This window comes from Malus domestica, chromosome 04 (genome assembly GCF_042453785.1).
Source record: "Malus domestica chromosome 04, GDT2T_hap1".
Taxonomy (NCBI): Eukaryota; Viridiplantae; Streptophyta; class Magnoliopsida; order Rosales; family Rosaceae; genus Malus; species Malus domestica.
In genome coordinates, this window is record NC_091664.1 from 5,793,377 (window position 1) to 5,815,761 (window position 22,385).

The 22,385-nt window shown below is 38.0% G+C and overlaps 2 protein-coding genes and 1 long non-coding RNA gene across 3 annotated transcripts; 1 reads left to right on the plus strand and 2 right to left on the minus strand.

The window, feature by feature from the left end:
- Window positions 1–4,644: 4,644 nt before the first annotated feature.
- Window positions 4,645–7,535, minus strand: LOC103408199 (uncharacterized). The gene is made up of 2 exons (XM_008347065.4): window positions 7,229–7,535; window positions 4,645–5,232 (listed from the first exon to the last, which is right to left on the minus strand). Exons 1-2 carry the CDS (start codon window positions 7,471–7,473, stop codon window positions 5,025–5,027), a joined length of 453 nt encoding a protein of 150 aa, XP_008345287.2. The 5' UTR covers window positions 7,474–7,535; the 3' UTR covers window positions 4,645–5,024.
- Window positions 7,536–12,498: 4,963 nt separating this feature from the next.
- Window positions 12,499–13,421, minus strand: LOC114825600 (uncharacterized). Its single transcript, XR_011579914.1, has 2 exons — window positions 13,196–13,421; window positions 12,499–13,111 (listed from the first exon to the last, which is right to left on the minus strand). It is a non-coding gene; the product is annotated as an uncharacterized lncRNA (long non-coding RNA).
- Window positions 13,422–18,201: 4,780 nt separating this feature from the next.
- On the plus strand, window positions 18,202–21,246 carry LOC103432779 (RGG repeats nuclear RNA binding protein A). The gene is made up of 7 exons (XM_008370987.4): window positions 18,202–18,743; window positions 19,457–19,763; window positions 19,857–19,922; window positions 20,039–20,171; window positions 20,283–20,441; window positions 20,518–20,574; window positions 20,805–21,246. Exons 1-7 carry the CDS (start codon window positions 18,569–18,571, stop codon window positions 20,985–20,987), a joined length of 1,080 nt encoding a protein of 359 aa, XP_008369209.1. The 5' UTR covers window positions 18,202–18,568; the 3' UTR covers window positions 20,988–21,246.
- The last annotated feature ends 1,139 nt before the right edge of the window (window positions 21,247–22,385 follow it).

Below are 22,385 nucleotides of genomic sequence, written 5' to 3' on the forward strand. Positions count from 1 at the left end.
CATTATACCGTCAAGGACCCAAAAGAGTTTCCCTCCAACCAGGAAGCCAATCACAGCACGACACGTGTCGACATCAGAAGCCAATCATAGCACGACACTTGTCAACATCAGAAGTCAATCACAACACGACACGTGTCAATGTTAGAATGAAACTAGAAACTCTCTTCTATAAATAGAGATCATTCTCTCACAATATTTCCTAATGTCATTTGTACTAAATCATTCACTAGTACTCACTAAAGGAAAGCTTGAACCTATGTACTTGTGTAAACCCTTCACAATTAATGAGAACTCCTCTACTCCGTGGACGTAGCCAATCTGAGTGAACCACATACATCTTGTGTTTGCTTCCTTGTCCCTATCCATTTAATTACTTATCCACACTAGTGACCGGAGCAATCTAGCGAAGGTCACAAACTTAACATTTTCTATTGTACCAAAATCCTCGCTGATTTTGTGCATCAACAATATTTATCCAAGGTTTTATCTCCTGGCAATTTAGCTAGTGTAGGACTCGATCGAGCCATCTAACTAATTTCTTTAAAAGTCCTTTATTCATGAGAACTAGGTCGCAACGACCCTATTCGCGGGCTGAAAGTCTATTAGCCTGGAGAATATCCATTTAGTCAAGGTTCGCTATTCTTTGGTTGGCCCCTCCTCGGCCCAAACTGTCATTTTAGGCCCAAATACCTTCTAAATTCATTCAAAATGAAAAATTTACAGTCACCTATAGGCCTCTTTTGTTATCAATTCAATTCAATCCTCAAACAAGGGGCCAAAAGGTAAGCAAACACAAAATATTTTCTTCGCTTTCTTGGAACATTAGAGCCAAAATTTAATATGTTGAGTCATTGATAGATTATAACACACCAAAAGCCAATGATTTACATTAGAAAAAATAAAATAAAATCAGTTATGCACACTCTTTTCCACATATTGCATACATCATTTTAAAATTTGGTTCTCTTTTGATTTGTTTGATTTAATGGCTAAAAAAGAAAAGTGAATGAAGTGAAAAACAATGTGCATAAATCATTTCCCACATCTTTAAACCCACCAAAGCACATATAAAATAGCCAATCACTTTTATAGACGAAAAAGTGCAATTCTACTTGTATTCCAAGTCACCAACTAGGCCAAAATTATCAAATTCTCTAAATTCTATAGCCCCAAAAGTTAATCAGAAGACCCATTTTCACTAGTGTTGCATACACTACAACAACAACAACAACAACAAAGTCCTTTCCCACTAAGTGGGGTCGGCTATATGAATTCTAGAACGTCATTGCGCTCGGTCATGTGTCATGTCCTCCGTTAAATCCAAGTACTCTAAGTCTTTTCTTAGAGTCTCTTCCAAAGTTTTCCTAGGTCTTCCTCTACCCCTTCGGCCCTGAACCTCTGTTCCATAGTCGCATCTTCTAACCGGAGCGTCAGTAGGCCTTCTTTGCACATGTCCAAACCACCGTAACCGATTTTCTCTCAGCTTTCCTTCAGTTTTGGCTACTCCTACTTTACCTCAGATATCCTAATTCCTAATCTTATCCTTTCTCGTGTGCCCACACATCCAACGAAGCATCCTCATCTCCGCTACACCCATTTTATGTATGTGTTGATGCTTCACCGCCTAACATTCTGTGCCATACAACATCGCCGGCCTTATTGCCGTCCTATAAAATTTTCCCTTGAGTTTCAGTGGCATACGACAGTCACACAACACGCCGGATGCACTCTTCCACTTCATCCATCCAGCTTGTATTCTATGGTTGAGATCTCCATCTAATTCTCCGTTCTTTTGCAAGATGGATCCTAGGTAGCGAAAGCAGTCGCTCTTTGGTATTTCCTGATCTCCGACCTTCACCCTTAACTTATTTTGGCCTCCATTTGCACTGAACTTGCACTTCATATATTCTGTCTTTGATCTGCTTAGGCGAAGACCTTTAGATTCCAACACTTTTCTCCAAAGGTTAAACTTCGCATTTACCCCTTCCTGAGTTTCATCTATCAACACTATATCGTCTGCGAAAAGCATACACCAAGGAATATCATCTTGAATATGTCCTGTTAACTCATCCATTACCAACACAAAAAGGTAAGGACTTAAGGATGAGCCTTGATGTAATCCTACAATTATAGGGAAGCTTTTGGTTTGTCTTTCATAAGTTCTACGGCAATCTTTGCTCCATCATACATATCCTTTATAGCTTGGATATATGCTACTCGTACTCCTTTCTTCTCTAAAATCCTCTAAAGAATGTCTCTTAGGACCCTATCATACGCTTTTTCCAAATCTATAAAGACCATGTGTAAATCCTTTTTCTCATCTCTATATCTTTCCATCAATCTTCGTAAGAGATAAATTGCCTCCATGGTTGAGCGCCCTGGCATGAACCCGAATTGGTTGTCCGAAACCCGTGTCTCTTGCCTCAATCTATGCTCAATGACTCTCTCCCAAAGCTTCATTGTATGATTCATTAGCTTAATACCCCTATAGTTCATGCAATTTTGTACGTCGCCCTTACTCTTGTAGATAGGAACCAAAGTGCTCTTTCGCCACTCATTTTGGCATCTTCTTTGTTTTCAAAATCCTATTGAAAAGGTCAATGAGCCATGCTATACCTGTCTCTCGCAAGACTTTCCACACTTCGATCGGTATATCATCTGGGCCCATTGTTTTTCTAAGCTTCATCTTTTTCAAAGCTACAACCACTTCTTCCTTCCTGATTCGACGGTAAAAGAAGTAGTTTCTACACTCTTCTGAGTTACTCAACTCCCTTAAAGAAATACTCATTTCATGTCCTTCATTGAAAAGATTATGAAAATAACTTCTCCATCTATCTTTGACCGCGTTCTTTGTAGCAAGAACCTTTCCATCATCATCCTTAATGCACCTCACTTGGTTTAGGTCCCTTGTCTTCTTTTCCCTTGCTCTAGCTAGTTTATAGATATCAAACTCTCCTTCTTTGGTATCTAGTCGCTTATACATATCATCATAAGCCGCTAACTTAGCTTCTCTCATAGCTTTCTTTGCCTCTTGCTTCGCTCTTCTATACCTTTCACAATTTTCATCGGTCCTATCATTGTATAAGCTTTACAACATTCCTTCTTAACCTTCACCTTTGTTTGTACCTCCTCATTCCACCACCAAGATTCCTTTTGGTATGGAGCAAAGACCTTGGACTCTCCTAATACCTCTTTTGCTACTTTTCGGATACAACTAGCCATGGAATCTCACCTTTGGCTAGCTTCCCTGTCTCTATCCCACACGCACTAGGTGATTACTTTCTCTTTGAAAATGGCTTTTTTTTCTCCTTTTAGATTCCACCATCTAGTCCTTGGGAACTTCCAAGTCTTCTTCTTTTTTCTCTCTCTTTTGATATGTACATCCATCACCAACAAGCGATGTTGATTAGCCAAGCTCTCTCCCGGTATAACTTTGCAATCCTTACAAGTTATATGATTCCCTTTCCTCATTAGAAGAAAATCTATTTGTGTTTTTGACGACCCACTCTTGTAGATGATCACATGTTCTTCTCTCTTCTTAAAGAAGGTGTTGGCTAAGAAGAGATCATATGCCATTGCAAAATCCAAGATAGCTTCTCCATCCTCGTTTCTCTCCCCAAAACCATGGCTACCATGAAAACATCCATAGTTGCCTGTCTCCTTGCCCACGTGTCCATTTAAATCTCCTTCTATAAATAACTTCTCCGTCTGAGCAATTCCTTGCACCAAGTCTCCAAGGTCTTCCCAAAATTTCTCCTTCAAACTCGTATCCAATCCTACTTGAGGTGCATACGCACTAATCACATTGATGAGTTCTTATCCTATTACAATCTTGATTGCCATGATTCTATCTCTTACCCTTTTGACATCTACAACATCTTGTGTCAAGGTCTTGTCCACGATGATGCCAACACCGTTTCTCGTTCTATTTGTGCCCGAAAACCAAAGTTTAAAACCTGAATTTTCTAGATCCTTTGCCTTAAGACCAACCCACTTAGTTTCTTGTAGGCACATAATATTTATCCTTCTCCTCACCATAACTTCCACTACTTCCATAGATTTTCCCGTTAAGGTTCCTATATTCCACATTCCTAAACGCATTCTACTCTCTTGAACTCTACCTTTCTGTCCTAGCTTCTTCACCCTCCCCCGTCTAATAGGATCAAAGTACTTCTTTTGTGTGTCCTGTGTAAAGTTGATAGGAGCATATGCTTCCAAACAACTTTGAGTGGAGTCGTTCAAAAAGAAGTTTATATGACCCCCTTGCTCATTTAACACTGCATTCGGATGCCGATGGACATACAGCAACCCTTGCTCACTTATCATTGTGCTCGGGCCACACAGCGCGCCACTTACAGGTGACGCCCTAGCTTTAGCGCGATTTCGTTCTGGATTCATTTTCATAAGGATTCGACGTAACCTAGGAATGCCGGCTGTCGACTACCTGACGCCCTCCCCCTCCTCCTTTATCCGGGCTTGGGACTAGCAATAGGAAAAATTTACATGAAATAAGGACCAAGGGTGACCATGTCCAAACTTAACACAGCCTGCGACATGTTATAAATTTCACATGTAGAGTCACACGATTGGTTTTGGACATCGCCAACTTGATCCCCCTATTTCGTGTAAATAAACAGATCAAAATAGTAACAAATTATCTTGGATTTTCGTATTAGGTAATGGTGATAAACAAATGTGAAAACCATAAAGGCTACACTTTGTGCAAAACTAAAAAGACATAATGTTGTGATGCAACAGAATTTAATGAAACAGAACAGCTGCTCCATCTTCTGCTTAAAAGACCATTTATCCTATCTAGTCTTGTGCTAGTCTTCATACAAGATCAAATAACGTTCTAAGCCGATCTATGCATGTAACACGAGAGCATATATCCCCTCCAAGAGTCCAGTAACTCACAATAACGTCACAAGATACATAAAATACACGAACATCACGCAAATCGGCAGTACACTCAGGTCAGTACATGGCATTCTTCACCAACATCAGTTGAAAGATAAAATCCGTCACTCTTCCAAGCTATAATGCTTGTTCACAGCTTCAATGACATCCCAAGTGACCTTCATTCCTTTAGGGAACACAACAAAATCACCAGCCCCGATTGTGAACGATCCTTCTTTCCCATCAACTTCAACGTTCACTTTTCCCTCCAGCAGATACATGGTCTCTGTGGCACTGAATGACCATGGAAATTTGCTCGGACCACAACTCCACCTGTTCAACACCCAATGAACATACATATATGATGCACAAAAGTTAAACATGAAATGTGCGGGTATCAGGTCTTATTTCTTTTTCTGTCACAATGAACATAAAGTCCCGAGGTTCCATACTGTTCTTTAAAAGAATGATTATTAAGCGGTTTTATTCAAGAAAAGCTCAATATACCAGTATAACTAAAACTAACAGTGGAATGAGAAAGCTTGTAAGTTGTCCTACAAATCTAGAACAATAGCAAGGATGCAATAAAAAAAGGTGTCATCCTGATGCTAGCCAAATTCACATACTTGCAGCCTTAGCAATGCACCTCATCACGAAAAGAGAATTTTGGCACTGTGTAGCTTCCTAGAAAAATTCAATATCATCCTATATTTTCTTTTATTAATCTATGAACTTGTCGAGCATTGTCCATTACTTTAAGGAAGGATCTATAGCCTGAATGTTATATATACCATACTTCTTCTCCACAATAACACATAATTGAAGCATCAAGGATATCACAGTGACAGTGAGAATTGGGTGTTCATTAAGGTCGGTGCTCAGTTATATTTCTTTCACTGCTACTCTCCGTGATGAATCCAATCAAATTATTTGACCTAACTTCTTTTACTCCTACTCTCTATGCTCCAGATGAAATCGAATAATATGACAGGGTGATCTCAAATGTAACATAGTTTTTTTTTTCCTTCTTTCCCGAAGTTATTTGCAGCTCCCAGGACCCATCTATTTATCCATCGTGTTCATAAGTCTCTGAGTGAGCCAATTTTAGAATTTCTCCTTCCACAACGGTATTCATACCTTAATTAAATATGACAAAAATGATTTCATTTCTTAATCAATGATGTGTACAACACAAGTATTTATAATACAATTCTGAGTATATTAAGCCTAACAACCAACAGATGATAACAAACTCTACCCAATTGTAGAATTGAATAAAGAGGATCAAAACCAATTCTGAACTAACATTGTACCAGCTAACGTTGACTTCATTACCTGTGATATCTCTTTCATCTATGAACTTGTCGAGCAAATATTATAGTCGAAAGCTTCTTTTTTTATTTTTATTGAAATAGTACTTCATTTACAACAGGGAGGCAAAGTGTTCCCCAGAAGGACAAGACAAGGCCTGAAGAGAAAAACTGAATGAAGAAACAAACGGACCAACCATAGCTAAAACCGACAAGGACTGCTGGTGGAGGTGATTGAAGGAGGACGGGGGTTAAATGCCCAGTACGTCCACTCTAGCCAGCCGCTAAATGACAGGAGGGCAGGGGAGCACAATAGTTGACAACTTTAAGGAAGGAACTATCTATTTCCTGGATGTGATATACCATGCTTCTTCTCCCATGACACAATTCCAATCCAGAGTATACTCCTATCCACCGATTAATTAAATAACTATTCGAAACGAAATAATCCTTCAAATAACACAAAATTGAAGCATCAACGAGATCACATGGACCGCACGATTTTTAATCTATTTCAGTCCTAATGTCCATGCTTCTGATCAAATCAAATAATTTCGCAGGGTGGTTGGTTTCAAATGTAACATTAAGCTTTTTTTCCCCAAGCTTCCAGCACTCATCTCTTGATCCAATCATGTTCAAAGCCTCCTTGTGACCCATGGTTTTACAAATTTTCAAGTTGGGTAAGAAATATTTTAGGCGTTTACCAACACTAAGAAAAGGGATGCAAAATTAAAACATCAAAAAGTTGAAATCTTTCATCCAAACAATGAACTAGCAGTAACATAGAGAAACATAAAAGGGAAAAAAAAATCCTACCAAGTCTCTGAAATGTTTCTCTAATCCATCCTCAAAAACCGTAACAAAATTTCTCACAGTGAACCAAAACAAACGCATCACCCAATTTTCTCACTGGATCATATAAACACACAAATTATTTCTTTTTTCCAGCGCATATATCTTTGAAGCTTAAACACTTGGAAGGTAAAAGATAAGAGAATGGAATATGAAGAATTACATACTTGGGCCAAGTTGAGATTCCAAGCTCAGTGAGCTTGGACTGAGTAGGATTCTTGTCAACTGTTACACCAAATTCGTTGGCGGCCATGGGAGATCCTTCTTCAGACCCAGATGGACTGATTGCTTTTGGTCTGGATTGTGTAAAATTGACGGAGAGATACAGAGAAACCGCACCTGCAAGTATTAGAGGAAGTATTATTAGCGACTGCTTTGATATCAATTCAAACATCGTCTCACCAATTGGCATTTGCGTCTATTAATTAATTAATTAAACGAACTTTTGACCAAGTGCCAAGCGCATGTCTAATATAGTAATAAAAGTTAGGGTTAAACTCTGTTTACTACCCTGAAGTTTTGTGATTTTCAACATTTAGTACATCAATTTTTTTTCGTCCCAGAATCATACCTAAAGTGTTAATTTTGGGACAATCTCATACATCTGTTAGTCAAACTGTTAAATCTACCGTTAACCGATGACGTGGCGCCCATGTGGACAATGACTAAGCACCACGTGTCGTTAAAAGGTCCACGTGGAATTTTTTTTTTTTTTTTGTGAAGGGGTTCAAAAAAAAAAAAAAGTGGTTCCTAAAACTACAGCAACCATGACTTTATCTTCATCATCCCAAACCCCTCATCCTAACCCCATCTCAATCTTCATCTCCAAAATCCAGAAAAATCAACAACCCTACAAAAATCGAGCTAAAACTTTCAAAACCCAAATCAAATCTCAGCCCCAAATACCCTCTAAACCATGAAAAAAAAAATCAAACAACAAAGAAATCTGGAAAATACAATAAAAACCCAAATCCAAGTTTCCGTCGATCCGCACGCAGAGCCATGAAGATCAGAACTTTGAAGCTCCGAGAGGCGCACAAGCCCACGAGCAGCGGCGGGGGGCCGTCGTACTGCTCGGTGCTATGGAACCAGCAGGCCTACCACGTAGTGACGGCCTCCTCCTCCGACCCCACAATCGCCATCCACGACTCTCTTATCTTGTCCAGCCCTCCCAAGCTCCTCCGCCACCACCGCGATAGTGTCACGGCTCTCGCTCTCAGCCCCAACTCCACCTGCCTCACCTCCGGCTCCGTTAACCACTCCGTCAAGCTCTACAAGTTCCCAGTCCCTATCTCCCAACCAAGTAAACAAACAACACCAAGATCTGAATTTCCATCCAAAATCAAATACAACAAATTAGGGTTTCGTAATATGAGAAATTGGGATCTGAGATTTGGGTATAACAAGGAGAAAAATAACAAATTCATAATAAAGTTTGAAGCTTTTAAATATACAAATATGCACAAGAATGTAAATGGCAGGTTAATAGTACAAGAACCCATATATTCAAATTTTAGATAGAGAAAGAGAGATTGTGAGAGAGAAGAGAGAAGATAGGAGAAAGGAGAGAGAAAACTTACTCAGGTGGGTGTAAACGGTTATTTAGGGTTTTGCTCTTCTGGCGAGAGAGAGAGAGGAGAGAGAAACCTGAGAGAGAGAGAGAGGAGAGAGAAACCTGAGAGAGAGAGAGAGAGAAAGAGAGAGAGAGAGAGAGAGAGAGAGAGAGGAAAAAGGAAAGAGAAGAGGAGAGAAAAGAGAGGAGAGAGGGGAGCGAGCGGTGGAGATGGAAGCTAGCGCGGGTGAGGGAGGCAAGGGGCTTACTGTCGCACCAGTGGGGAAGACGAAGGGGGAAGGAAAAAAGGGGGAAGGAATCCAGCCCTTTTTCCAATGAGGAAGACGAAGGGGGGAAGTGAAAAAGGGGTTTTGTTTTGTTTTTTTTAATTTTGTTTTGTTTTTTTTTAAGTACTTTTATTTAATTAATTTTTAATTTTTTTAATGACACGTGGCGCCCAGTCATTGTCCACATGGGCGCCACGTCATTAGTTAACAGCAGACTTAACAGTTTGACTAACGGATGTATGAGACTGTCCCAAAATTAACACTTTAGGTATGACACTGAGACGAAAAAAACTTAATGTACTAAATGTTGAAAACCACGAAACATGAGGGTAGTAAACAGTCTTTTACCCTAAAAGTTAACATATAGCGAAATTGCGGAAAACACCCGTTAATTATTAGGGGATATGCGCATTTTGCAGGCACAAATATTGGGCTACTTCTGCCATTTTATTTATTTTATTTTGGATTTTTATCCCAAATGGTTTTTGAAATTTATCATTACCCTACTGATATTGAAAATTAAATAATGTAGTCCCTGAAAATAGGTATCGCAAATCAATGTGGTTTTTCCGTCACAATTCTGTTAAAAATTCCGTTTAAGTACTTATGTGACACATAAATGGGTCTCACAAGATTTACGAGTTTTTATCACAAATGGTCTCTGAAATTGACTCACATCATCAAGATTGTCCCTGAAATTGACCCACACTATCAAGATGGTCTCTAAAATTGAAAATCGATTAATGTAGTTCTTGAAAATAGGTGCTGCAAATCAATATGATCGCCATAATTTTGTAAAAAAATTTGTTATGTGCTGATGTGGGTTTAATAATTAATTAAAAAAGTTGTCTAGATATCTTTTTGCATAATAGATTTTTTTTTTTTTCTTATAGTAGGACCTCCTCATAAAAGAGATCGCTCCCATAAATTCACAAAAGCAGAAGGCTTAACCAAGGCCTAAGAAGGGATTTGGAAATAGTTTTCAACCAACAATAGACACATCTCAGTTATAACCTCATTATCTCAAGGCATAACTCGTTGTTCTTTGAGTCACCAGACCACTAGTAAAGTGCCAAACAAGCTCTCCAAGATTAAGGTCGTGAGGATGTTGATCGTCTAAATGTTAACGGTGATGTCTCAGAAGTTGTTGCCAATCAGCCAAGCCGTCACCAAAAGTGATCTCAATCCAGGTTCAATTCGGTGAAGGGTGTTGAAGTGTGTAAAGATGGATGAATTGAGATTTTTTTTTTTTTAAGAATAGATACTGAATGAGGTAAAAGAATGTGAACTAAGATCAGAGGTGATTGCAAGACTGGATTTTTGGGTTCACAACTTTTTATTAACTATTAAATTATTAAACCTATTTGTAATTTTTTTAATTTAATTAAACTTGTGTGATCCATTTATGTGTCACATTAGCACATAACATAATTTTTGACAGAATTGTGACTGAATGACTACATTGATTTGAGACACTTACTTGCTGGACTACATTGATTGATTTTCAATATCAGTGACCATTTTGATGTCGCATGTCAATTTCAGGGATCATTTTGATGTCGCGGGTCAATTTCAAGGACCATTTGTGGGGAAAAAAAATATACTTATGAGACCTATTTATGTGCCATATCAGCACTTAACGTAATTTTTAATAGAATTGTGACGGAATGACCACATTGATTTGCAACACCCTATTTTCAGGGACCACATTAATCGATTTTCAATTTTATGGATCATCTTGATGGTGATGGTCAATTTCAAGGACCATTTATGATAAAAAAAACTCTTTTGTTTTTAATTTGTCTTTTCTTTTTGCCTCCACTTTTCAATATTTCCACATAAAGCAAGTTTATATTACCATAAAACATTGAATTTTTTATTTTTTATTTACAAACGTTTAACAACGTTAGTGGGTTAAATTGTTTGTAATTAAGAGAAGGGATCAATGAAGATTGAACTCGCAAATGTATGCATATGCGTAATTACTTTTTGCCAATGCAGTAAGACGTCATCAGCATATAAAACACTAAGGCCTCGTTTGGCAGCTCGGACTATACTGACTATTTCTGTCGGATAGGATAAATAGCCACTGGATAGTACTGACTAAATTAGTGGGGCATTTGGTGCAGTATCGGATTAATGACCGTATTATTTATACTGTGTTTGGTACTGAACCGGATAGGACAAGAGAAAAAAAAATTAACAAATCTTTCTTTGTTTGTTGAACTTTTCTCATATTTATACCTATTGAAAACCACACAAATTTTCAAATAACAAAGAAACATAGTAAATTCCATACATCAAATTCAAAATATTTTCCAATAACATAAAAGAAGGTTCACAAAAAACAACTACAAGTCATTACGTTATATAGATTAATCCAACCACATATTCAAGTTCATAAAATATACAAATGCAAGTTGGTTTCACTAAGAAACAGTTTGTCCAAATAGCCAAAACATATGCATGTTGCTTTTAACAAAATATATTGTTGTTGGTTTGAAATGTCAATTGCGGTTACTTTGTCCAAGTAACATGAGTACGAAAGCTTTTTTCATTGCACAATCCAAAGACAAGAATGTCCTCTCATTCTGTGGCTTTTCGAAAAGAATATTGAGTGCCTTGATTTGATCCTCAATAGACAAATCCATCTTTGACAATTCTGAAGCAATCTCAGGTTTTGGATCCACTCCTTTCCCAAAAACAGCTTGTAAAACTTCACCCAACTTATCCACTGATTCAGAAAGCATTTCTTTAAATGCCACAGCAAGATCATTATCAGTAGCAGCTCTCTTCCTTTTCCGAGTACTTGAACTGCTTGACCGTCAAGCAACAAAATGAGAACTAGTCTCCACCTCATCTTCATCTTCATCTTCATTAATGTGCTCAAGTTCATTCATCATCTTAGTAGGAGTTGCAGCTCCTACTCCAGTTGCTCGGTCTTTCCCAAAAATAACATTCAATCTGTCATACAATGGAAACGATTTTCCTAGCCAGCCCTCTGCTTCTTTATTAACCTGCAATGCGAAAACAAATCACATTATCCATAAAATACAAATAATCTTATTTTGTTCCAGAATGGGGCTAGAGGATATGGTTTGGTAGACACAATCATACTATTAAATTGTATGTAAAGGAACATGTTAAGTAATCAAATATGTAAAGTTAAATTCTAGTTTTATGTTACAGAATTACCTTCACATAGGACTACCATACTTCATTGCTATCAACCTCAATACACTTTCGTACATCATTCCATGCAAAACCAGTTTTATTAACCATGTCATAAACTATTGCATAATCTTTTTTCCACCTCCTCATTTTGGACTCAATATGTGGAACTGCCTTTATATTGGCATTAGGACATTTCAAATTAATTGCAGTTTCAAATTGAGCCATTGTTCCAGGTTTGAAACAACCGTTATCACATCGCAAATTCTTAACAATTGCATCCTCAAGTATGGACAACAATGCATCTTCTTCATATTGTTTCCAAACCCTTCTACTTCCTTTTGGTTGACTACTTTGTTCACTTTCCATTCCTATAATTACATACACAATAAGATAGCATATAATCCACAGTGCATATAATTAATAGTAAGTGAAAAACCATAAGCAAATCATTACAGTTTTTAAATAAATACATAACCAGGTCACACTTTGTTAAGTATCATAACCGAATACATAAGAAATCACTATTTGTTCAAATAACAAACCATAACCAAATGACAACATGCATATGTAAGAATATTTAATCAAATCACACTTGTGCACGCCACTCATTGTACATATTCATGGCCAAAGTGTTTTTCCATGCAGTCCATTCTTGTGTAGGTTGACACTCTCAATCATATCTTCATCATCATCACTACTTTCAGATTCGTCCAAGTTTAGGATTTCATTTTCTATTGGATCAGCTGACATATGCCTTCTAATAAGATTATGTAATAGGCAGTAGGCTGTCATAATTCTAAGTTGTGTTTTAATTGGGAAAAATGATGGACCTCTTAAGATGCTCCAACGCATCTTAAGTAGTCCAAAACATCTCTCAATGACATTTCTAGCTTGAGCATGTTTCATATTGAAATACTCCTCATGATTAATCGGGAGTCTTCTATTTCTCCACTCCGAGAGATGGTAACGCACTCCCCTATACGGTGCAAGGTATCCTGGACCATTTGTATACCCACCATCCACAAGGTAGTAACACCCTAACACATCAAAAAATGTATATTACTATATATAAGAAAAATGAGGATTCAAATTACTAATATAAACAAAAAATCTATTGTTACCCGTGGGAACTTTTAATCCCGATGGTCTACTTATCGCATCTCGGAGTACTCTAGAATCATAGGCCGACCCTTCCCAACCTGGGTACACAAATATAAAATTCATGTCCAGATTACAAACTCCCAACATATTGGTCGCAATCTCTCCCTTCCTCGATCAGTATCTTGGTTTATCTCGCTCAGGGACATGAACGTTAATGTAAGTCCCATCCAATGCCCCCAAGCAATTCTAAAAAAAATCATTAACATTAGTAAGCTCAATATATTTAATTACATTAATTTTAGAAGTAATTTTTATAAAATATGAAGAATAGCTCAAACCAACTCCATTTAGGATCTGGGTAGGCATTAGGAATGGGTTCTGGCACTTTCAAAAGTCTACCTTGTAGCCTTAACACTCCATGTAGAATGGAATTGAAATACCTACTTATGGTCTCCCCCGATCGACAAAACCTACTCCCAATTGTACGATTCTTGACATGATGTGCAAGTATATGCAAAAACATGCAAACTTGTTCTTCCATTGTCACTACACCATCCAATTTTACTCTACTGTCGTCACGAAGCATCTGACATAAATAATGGAATGTTCTTCTATCCATTCTAATTTGGTTCACACACTGAACATCATCATATCCTATTATGCTATCTAAATAGGCTGACCCTACCATTCTCCTAACAAATGTGCGATTTCTAAGTGCAAGTTGCCGATTCCGCCTTCTAGCTGAATTATGATTCATCATAAACCACATCATCAACCAAGTCACAATATTCAAGTACCACAACTTAACAATGAAGCATGCCACAATCTTTCTTTCATCCATGTCTAGTGAAAATATAAAATAACATTATTAGATAGTGGCAAAAAATTAAGTAACTGGAGCATGAATGCATAATAACACTGAAAACGGAAGGAAACATGTTAATAAGTCCTACTAAAAAATATGGTTGGAGCAAATATGGTCAACTAGGACATGGGGATTTTGAGGATCACCTTGTTCCTCACAAGCTAGAAGCCTTGAGTAACAAATTTATTTGTGAGGTGATCTCTTAGCTTTTAGACTCTAATATAATGCTTTATTGATTCGTATAAAGATACAAGCAACTTTGGTACTAGTTTTGAGTTAAGTTTCCTGCCTTGTGTTTTGTTAATTTGATATTATTTTTTTTCTCATTCTAATTTGGCATCTGTGGTTGTCACGTATATATTCACACACATATATATCCAGATAAAAATTCCAATCAACAATTCAACAACCCTAGTCCGAAATTCAACAATTCAATGCCAATCAACAATTCAACAACCCTAGTTCGAAATTATTCACACATATATATATCCAGATAAAAAGTAAAATTCACATAAAAATTAAAAAATGGATAGAGTGATGCAAAAACTGAGAAGAACAGCAATTGGGATCTAATTTTTGGGCCATAGACGGTGATGGGGAATGAGAGACAGAGAACAATTGGCTTACCCAATTGTCCGTATGGTTGCGTTGCGGCTTCGAGACAGTGAGTGAAACGGGAGCTGCGCCAGAGACAATTTGTTTAGGTAAGTGAACCTGCACACTCCCACTCTACCCAATCATATTCTAATTAAAGTTAAACACCAACAACAAACCCAGAAGAAGAAAATTGAAAACCCTAAAATTCGACCCCAATAGCAAACCCTAAAATTCAAAAATTCTAATTAAAACACAAATTTACATAATCAATTGCATAATTAGAGAGAAAATAATAACTAGATTCAATCAATTGCAAGAAAAATAGGAGGAGGGGGAAGAATAGAGGGAAGGGCGGAATCCCAGAAGAAAAAAATTGAAAAGACGAAAATGTGATTCAAACGAAGAAGAAGACTGTGAGAAGACATACCTGGGATGAGAGCAAGATGGCGTCTGGAGAGGAAGAGAATGAAACGCTGCGTTAAGAGGTTGCGGTGGTGGTGGTGGGGGGAATTGAAATTTTGGGGAAAGAATGGGGAAGTTGAGGGGAATAGGATGATGGTCTTTCAAAAAAAGCAGCTGTGGGATTTTGCTAAATTTTTGGTTCGAAGATTTTTGTCAGTTTTGGTGGAAAATGGAAAAATGAAAAGAAATGGAAGGAGGGTAAAACGGAAGCAACAATGTAAGCTGGACTCTGTTTTTGACACTTCGGGACTTTTCGTTACTTTGTAGTGTGACTGTCGGAGACACTTAGCCTCGTTAGCGCCTGGAGAGGAAGAGAGAGTGCCTGGAGTGGAAGAATTCGTCTGGAGAGGGAGCGGAAGAATTCGTCTGGAGAGGAAGCGGAAGACTGCGTCGGGAGAGAAGAGAGCCCGACTAATTATACCGTGAAAATGGATGGTATAAGCAAGCGGGTACATACCGTGTAAAAAAGGTGGGCCCGGATTATTTAATCCGGTGCTTATTTAATCCGAATTGTCACCAAACACCGTACACCGTATTATTAGTACTATCCGATCCGTTATACGGTGTGCCAAACAGGGCCTAAATTTGAATCACCCTAATGTGCACAAGTCAATTTGATACATCACCTAAATACTTGGTACTTAGCAGAATCATCTATTAATAGTTATATGTTGTAATGACATCCAACAATTATATATGACCGTCAATAAATAATTGTACCGAGTACATGAATTTATATCAACTAGTCCCCTTAGTGTTCTATCATATTGGCAAGAGAGCATTCTCTAATTAGGATACCTTAAGTTATTGGTGTTGATGCACAAAATCAGCGAGGACTTTGGTACAACAGAAAGTGTTAAGTTAGTGACTTGACTTTCGCTAGATTGCTCTGGTCACTAGTGTGGATAAGTAAGTAAATGGATAGAGATAGGGAAGCAAACACAAGATGTACATGGTTCACCCAGATTGGCTACGTTCACGGAGTAGATGAGTTCTCATTAATTATGAAGGGTTTACACAAGTACATAGGTTCAAGCTCTCCTTTTGTGAGTACTAGTGAATTATTTAGTACAAATGACATTAGGAAATATTGTGAGAGAATGATCTCTATTTATAGAAGAGAGCTTCTAGTTTCATTCTGACATTGACACGTGTCGTGTTGTGATTGGCTTCTGATGTTGACACGTGCCGCGCTATGATTGGCTTCTGATGTCGACGACACGTGTCGCGATGTGATTGGCCTCTTGGTTGGAGGGAAACTCTTCTGGGTCCTTGACGGTATAACGTTGACTGGTGCTCAGTAATTTCGGGATTGGTCAAGTATGGTACAAACAATTGGCAACCTCTAAACCAAGAATCTCCCTTACGGAAACACCTCGAGAGGAAAGCGTGTCATGTAAATCATAATCTCAGAACAAAAGTACCTTTGACTGCCATATAATACCACACTCAACACTAATGGGCTAAGCCAATCTTACCTATGAAGAATGACAACAGTCCACAACAAGCAAGCCCCCAAGGCCCAATGAAAGCTAGTGGCCCTGAGAAATGTATTTGTAGAAGTTCCAAACCTTTTCTCATTTTCACTAGGCCAACCCCTTAGAATTAAAAGTGATATGGTTCTAAAACACAGATTGAAGTGTTAATTTTGTATATTCATAGGACATTTTAGTAGTTAAGTCTTAAATAAATTGGCACAAGGTTAAATCTTAAGAAAAATGTTACTCTTTTTCCCTATTTTTACCATTATTTGTATCATCTCTCATACAAAAATGGGACCCACATGCGTTGGCGAGCCATATCTCTATTAGAGAAATGATATAAATGATGGTACAAATAAGTTGTAATTGTTACTCAAATCTTAGAACCTTAGACCATCTTCAATGGACAGGGTTAAAGGTCCAAAAGCCAAAGAATGATCTGATTTGCCCAAAAACTTATCTTCAACCGATGACTGGACTATAATTCTATGTAGCCCTCTTAGCCCTTTTTTTGGGTCATAACTTCTCAGTTACAATAATTGATTCAAATTCAACGGCTAAATTTGAAAACATATAAAAGTAGTTTAATTAAATTAACCAATCAATTTAAAGTATAAACTTAAAACCATAGTATGAAATATCGAGGATATTTCGGTTTTTTTGAATCACGGATATTTCGGAACATATCCATGTACATATCGTACAAATATCGATGTTGATAATTTCGCTCACACTTCAGCAATATTTTGTCAAAATATCGGTGTAATATTGCTAAAATATTGATGTAAAGGAAGGAAAAAAAAAGAAGAAAAAAAGGGGAAAAAAGGGAGGAAAAAAAACACATAGTGGATTTTAACCCCTCCCATTTTACTCCTCCAACACCATAACCACCATATATCACTTATGTTTTAGTGATAATATGCTAAAATATTTGTATTTATATAAGTAACATGTTAACAATTACATGCAAAACTATTTTGGGGATTTATCATTTGATGAATACTCTTCACAATAAACTTACTCTACACATAGAGATGATGAAGATAGTGAAAATTTTGAACCTCCTAGCAACTTTATGCAGTACTAAATCAGTCATGTATCTTACCATGTAATGTATAAAGTGTAAAATATTAGTAAATCATTATATATAAATGATTATGGTGTGTTTAATCTTTTTTTATTAATTACTACATATTTTCTACACTCACAATGTTTACCAGCTCGCTGTATAATCAACTTAAATAAGTTAAATCCATCATGTAATGCATTTCCTTCTAATTTTTTTTTGATAAACTAATAGATAATTCACTAAATAAACATTCTCCAAAGTTTCAATAAAAATTTCCAAGTTTTTCTTACAATTTCCGTGGTTTTTATTCAATTTTTATCGATATCAATAATATCCCGATATTTCCATCGAAATTTCTATGTTTTTGGACTACCGATATTTCCGATATCATCGATATTTTATACCATGCTTAAAACTAATACATTATGTAGGGCCTATGTTTAATTTCATTGATTGGAGATGATATATGAGTATGATCTGACATTGTTCCTTTAAAAATAATTTTTTATAAGAATATAATTCTAGATGGAATTATTTGGAGATGAATTTCTGTCCAAGTGGTCCATTCAAATTCCAAACACTCCATCAACTGAACTTACCCCAACGAGATACGCACAGTGCACCAAAAGCTTTAACATAAACCCGGCCGCAGACGAATATCCCCCCTTAGGGTTTTTAAGACTAGGTTTTGTCACTGCTTATATTTCTCTGTGCCGCATTGGGTTTTCAGTCGCCACAACACTCACCACCAAATTTTCTCTCCAACTTTCCTTGCTCCCAAACAGCAAGCTCTAAACCAAACTCCCATAAGCAATCTCGGATTCATGGATTCGAATAATCAGTGAAGGGTTTCGTGGTTGCTTTTCAAAGTCGGTGGAATTTTGTAGGGTATTGAATCAGCCTTTTCGGACCTGCAGAAATGGCAACCGCGAACCCTTTCGATCTCTTGGGCGATGACGACAACGAGGACCCAAGTCAACTTCTCGCTGCTCAGCAGCAGAAGCTGCCGGCGGCGCAGCCCAAGAAGCCCCAGCAGGCCCAGCCTGCTCAGCCTGCTAAGCTTCCCTCCAAGCCACTCCCCCCTGCACAATCTGGTCTGTTTTCTATTCATTTCTGTGCTTCCCAAGTTCTTTCCTGGGTTTTTTTTTATTTTTTGCAGAAAACAATGTTGGGTTTGCTTGGAAATGGTAATTAAAGTTTTGGTTTTTATTCTATTTGTTATCTTATCCTCACTTGTTAGATTCCATTGACAAAATGCTTTCTTTATTTGTTATGTTTGTTTTGCTGAAGTTGAAAGTGGTTGTTTTGATAAGTTAATGGTAATTGGGGGATTCTTCATTGATGTTGTACATATCTGATGAGATGTGGAGTAAGTTTTCTCTGTGTATGACAGTGGATGTTCATAGCGTTTGGTTTTTTAGGGTAATTAACAAAAGATTACCGGGTTTTTATTGTGGTAGATTCATGCCCAAATTGATTATTATCTTATTAAGAGGTACAGTCAGGGGATGCCAGTTAATGGAAAGTATTTTATTTGTATGTACACCGAGAAGGAAAACCCTTATTCTTATACTGTATGTGGCACAAAATTTAAATTTTTTTGTTGAATTTATGTTGTTTTAGCAGAGTTATCATTGATCTTTTCATTACACATTAGTAGTGAGGATTTTCTGCTCAATAACATGTGGTTTTGGTCAAGATGCTCAAAATTTTTTTACGGTCTTCTTTTGCATCACATATGGATGTACGTTATACGTTTTTTATTTTACGTATTTTGCATATCACATGACTGTTAAAACTTGTGCAGTGAGGGAGGGAAAGTATGAAGGTGGCCGTGGAGGTGGCCGTGGTGGACGTGGGTTCAGTCGTGGCCGTGGTGGAGGTGGTGGTGGATTTAATAGAGATCCAATCAGCAATGAGAACACCAATGGTTTTTCTGGTGGCTACAGACCATCTGAAGAGGGAGATGGGAAAGCTTCTGAAAGACGCGGGGGCTATGGTGCGCCTCGTGGTTCCTTCCGTGGTGGGCGTCGTGGTGGTTACAACAATGGTGAGGATGGTGAGGGAGAACGCCCTCGGAGGGTATTTGATCGTCGCAGTGGTACAGGACGTGGGTTAGTATTCTTCAATCTGTTCTTTTTATATTTAACTTACTACATGTGTATCTTTACGCTTTGTTTTGTTATTGATTATATTTGTGATATCAGGAGTGATTTCAAACGTGAAGGGTCTGGTCGGGGGAATTGGGGAACTCCCTCTGATGACATTGCTCCGTAAGTATTTATGTTCTGATTCCTAGATGAGTTTCAAATTATAACTTGAGGAAACAAATTGTTTCATCTTTTTTCTGTTATATGCCTTACTTGCATCACTATTTTGCTATATTTAGGGAGACTGAGGAGCCTGGAACTGAAACTGAGAAGAATGTTGGTGCTGAGAAGCAGTCGGGAGAGAATGAGGCTGCTGATGCCAATAAGGAGGATACTGTTAATGAGACGGAAGAGAAGGAGCCTGAGGAGAAGGTAAATTATACTTTTTTACATTGTTGATCTTACCATATACATAACGGCTGCAATTGGATTTTCTGGTCATATCCTTGTATTAAACTATTACGTTATTCCGCATTGTAATAGGAAATGACTCTGGAAGAGTATCAGAAGGTGCTTGAAGAGAAGAGGAAGGCTCTGCTTGCATTGAAGACTGAGGAAAGAAAGGTTGATGTGGACAAAGACTTGAAGGCCATGCAGCTGCTTTCAAACAAGAAGGAAAATGATGAAATATTTATCAAGCTGGTAAGTTCCGGATACTTTAGATATTACTCTTTCATTTAATATGGCTAATTATATTTGCTTTGCTATTGTTTGCCAGGGTTCGGAGAAGGATAAGCGCAAAGAAGCTGCTGAGAAAGAAGAGAGAGCCAAGAAGGTTGCCTTTTCTTTCTATATCTGATTGGACTTTCTATCTTTTCCTGTGGTTTTATTATTTTTCTTAATGATTATTGCATTCATTGCTAAGGGTTACTATGAATTTAAAAGTTTCGGGTATAGGACTGGGACATATTAGTTCTCCTATACCCGAAACTTTTTGTTCATAGTCACCATTAGTTATCAACTTGGGTACATCAGTTGATTGACTGGATCCATATTTGTTTGCAGTCTGTTAGCATTAATGAGTTTCTGAAGCCCGCTGAAGGCGAGAGGTACCATGGTGGTCGTGGTCGAGGCCGTGGCCGTGGGCCAAGAGGTGGATACAGTGGAGGACCTGGAGGTTACTCAAGCAATGCGGCAGCACCCTCCATTGGGGATCCCGGCCAGTTCCCATCCCTCGGCGGGAAATGAGAGGCTCCCGCTTCTTCCAGCTCTATGCTTTGAATGCATTTGGGGGTTTATGTGATACCGTTAGAGTGGCAAACCACCCACAGGAGAATATTAACTATTTCGATTATCTATGCGCTTTTTTGAGTGTAAATTTTTATGTCTTGGGACAGACCAGTCGTCATGCATCAGTTTTGAGTTGGAATAGGTTAAGAACCGAGTCTGTTTTTCCGAATCTACTCTTTGCTTTACTTAATTAGTTATTAATCTTTCTTGCTTGAAAGGGTTGTGCTACTTAGTATTTCTGTTTTCCAAAACCTCACTGGTGTTAGCGGCTTGTTTAATCTATGCTATTTAGTCTGATGAGATGGAACCTTACATTAACTGGGTTGTATACGCTCTCTCGATCTCTCATATCGCGTGCTCAGTTATGAGAGGAGATGCGTATAACTGATCTGCAACGGGTAGAAATCTTTAAACTATGCCTGTGTAAGTTTATCTTACATTGTTCGTCCCAAATCTGAATAAAGGAGGGGGAGGATGTCAGGTAGTCGACAGTCGGCACTTTTATCTTATGTTGAATTCTTATGATAATGAATTTTGAATGAAATTGCACTAAATCTAAGTAGTCACCCGTAAGTGGCGTGCTGTGTGGCTCGAGCATAATGATAAGTAAGGGCTGCTGTATCTCCATTGGCGCCTGGATGCATTGTTAAATGAGCAAGGGAGCCATAGAAACTTCTTGTTGAACGATTCCGCTCAAAAGTTGTTTGGAAGCATCTACTCCCATCAACTTTACATAGGACACGCAAACGAAGTACTTTGACCTTATTATATGGGGGAGGGTGAAGAAACTAGGACAGGAGGGTAGAGTTCAAGATAGTAGAATGTGTTTAGGAACGTGGAATATAGGAACCTTAACGGGAAAATCTATGGAAGTAGTGGAAGTTATGGTGAGGAGAAGAATAAGTATTATGTGCCTCCAAGAAACCAAGTGAGTTGGTCTTAAGGCAAAGGATCTCAAAAACTCAAGTGTTAAAAGTTGGTATTGGGCACAAATAAAACGAGAAATGGTGTTGGCATCATCGTGGACAAAACCCTGACACAAGGTGTTGTAGATGTCAAAGGTAGGAGGTAGAATTATGGCAATCAAGATTGTAATAGGACAAAAACTCATCAATGTGATTAGTGCATACGCACCTTAAGTAGGGTTGGATATAAGTCTGAATGAGAAATTTTGGGAAGACCTTGGAGACTTGGTGCAAGGCATCGCTTAGACGGAGAATGTATTTATAACAGGAGATTTAAAAGGAGATGTGGGCAAGGAGACAGACAACTATGGAGGTTTTCATGGTGGCCATGATTTTGGGGAGAGAAACGAGGATGGGGAAGCCATATTAGATTTTGCAATGGCATACGATC

Excerpts from the sequence above, each read along its gene's own strand:
- LOC103408199 (XM_008347065.4), bottom strand. The coding sequence starts at position 7,473 with ATGCCAATTGGTGAGACGATGTTTGAATTGATATCAAAGCAGTCGCTA. Across the intron at positions 5,233-7,228 it reads GGAATCTCAACTTGGCCCAA|GTGGAGTTGTGGTCCGAGCA; the intron begins GTATGTAATTCT and ends GGTGTTGAACAG.
- LOC103432779 (XM_008370987.4), top strand. The coding sequence starts at position 18,569 with ATGGCAACCGCGAACCCTTTCGATCTCTTGGGCGATGACGACAACGAG. Across the intron at positions 19,923-20,038 it reads CCCTCTGATGACATTGCTCC|GGAGACTGAGGAGCCTGGAA; the intron begins GTAAGTATTTAT and ends TGCTATATTTAG. Across the intron at positions 20,172-20,282 it reads AGAAGGAGCCTGAGGAGAAG|GAAATGACTCTGGAAGAGTA; the intron begins GTAAATTATACT and ends GCATTGTAATAG.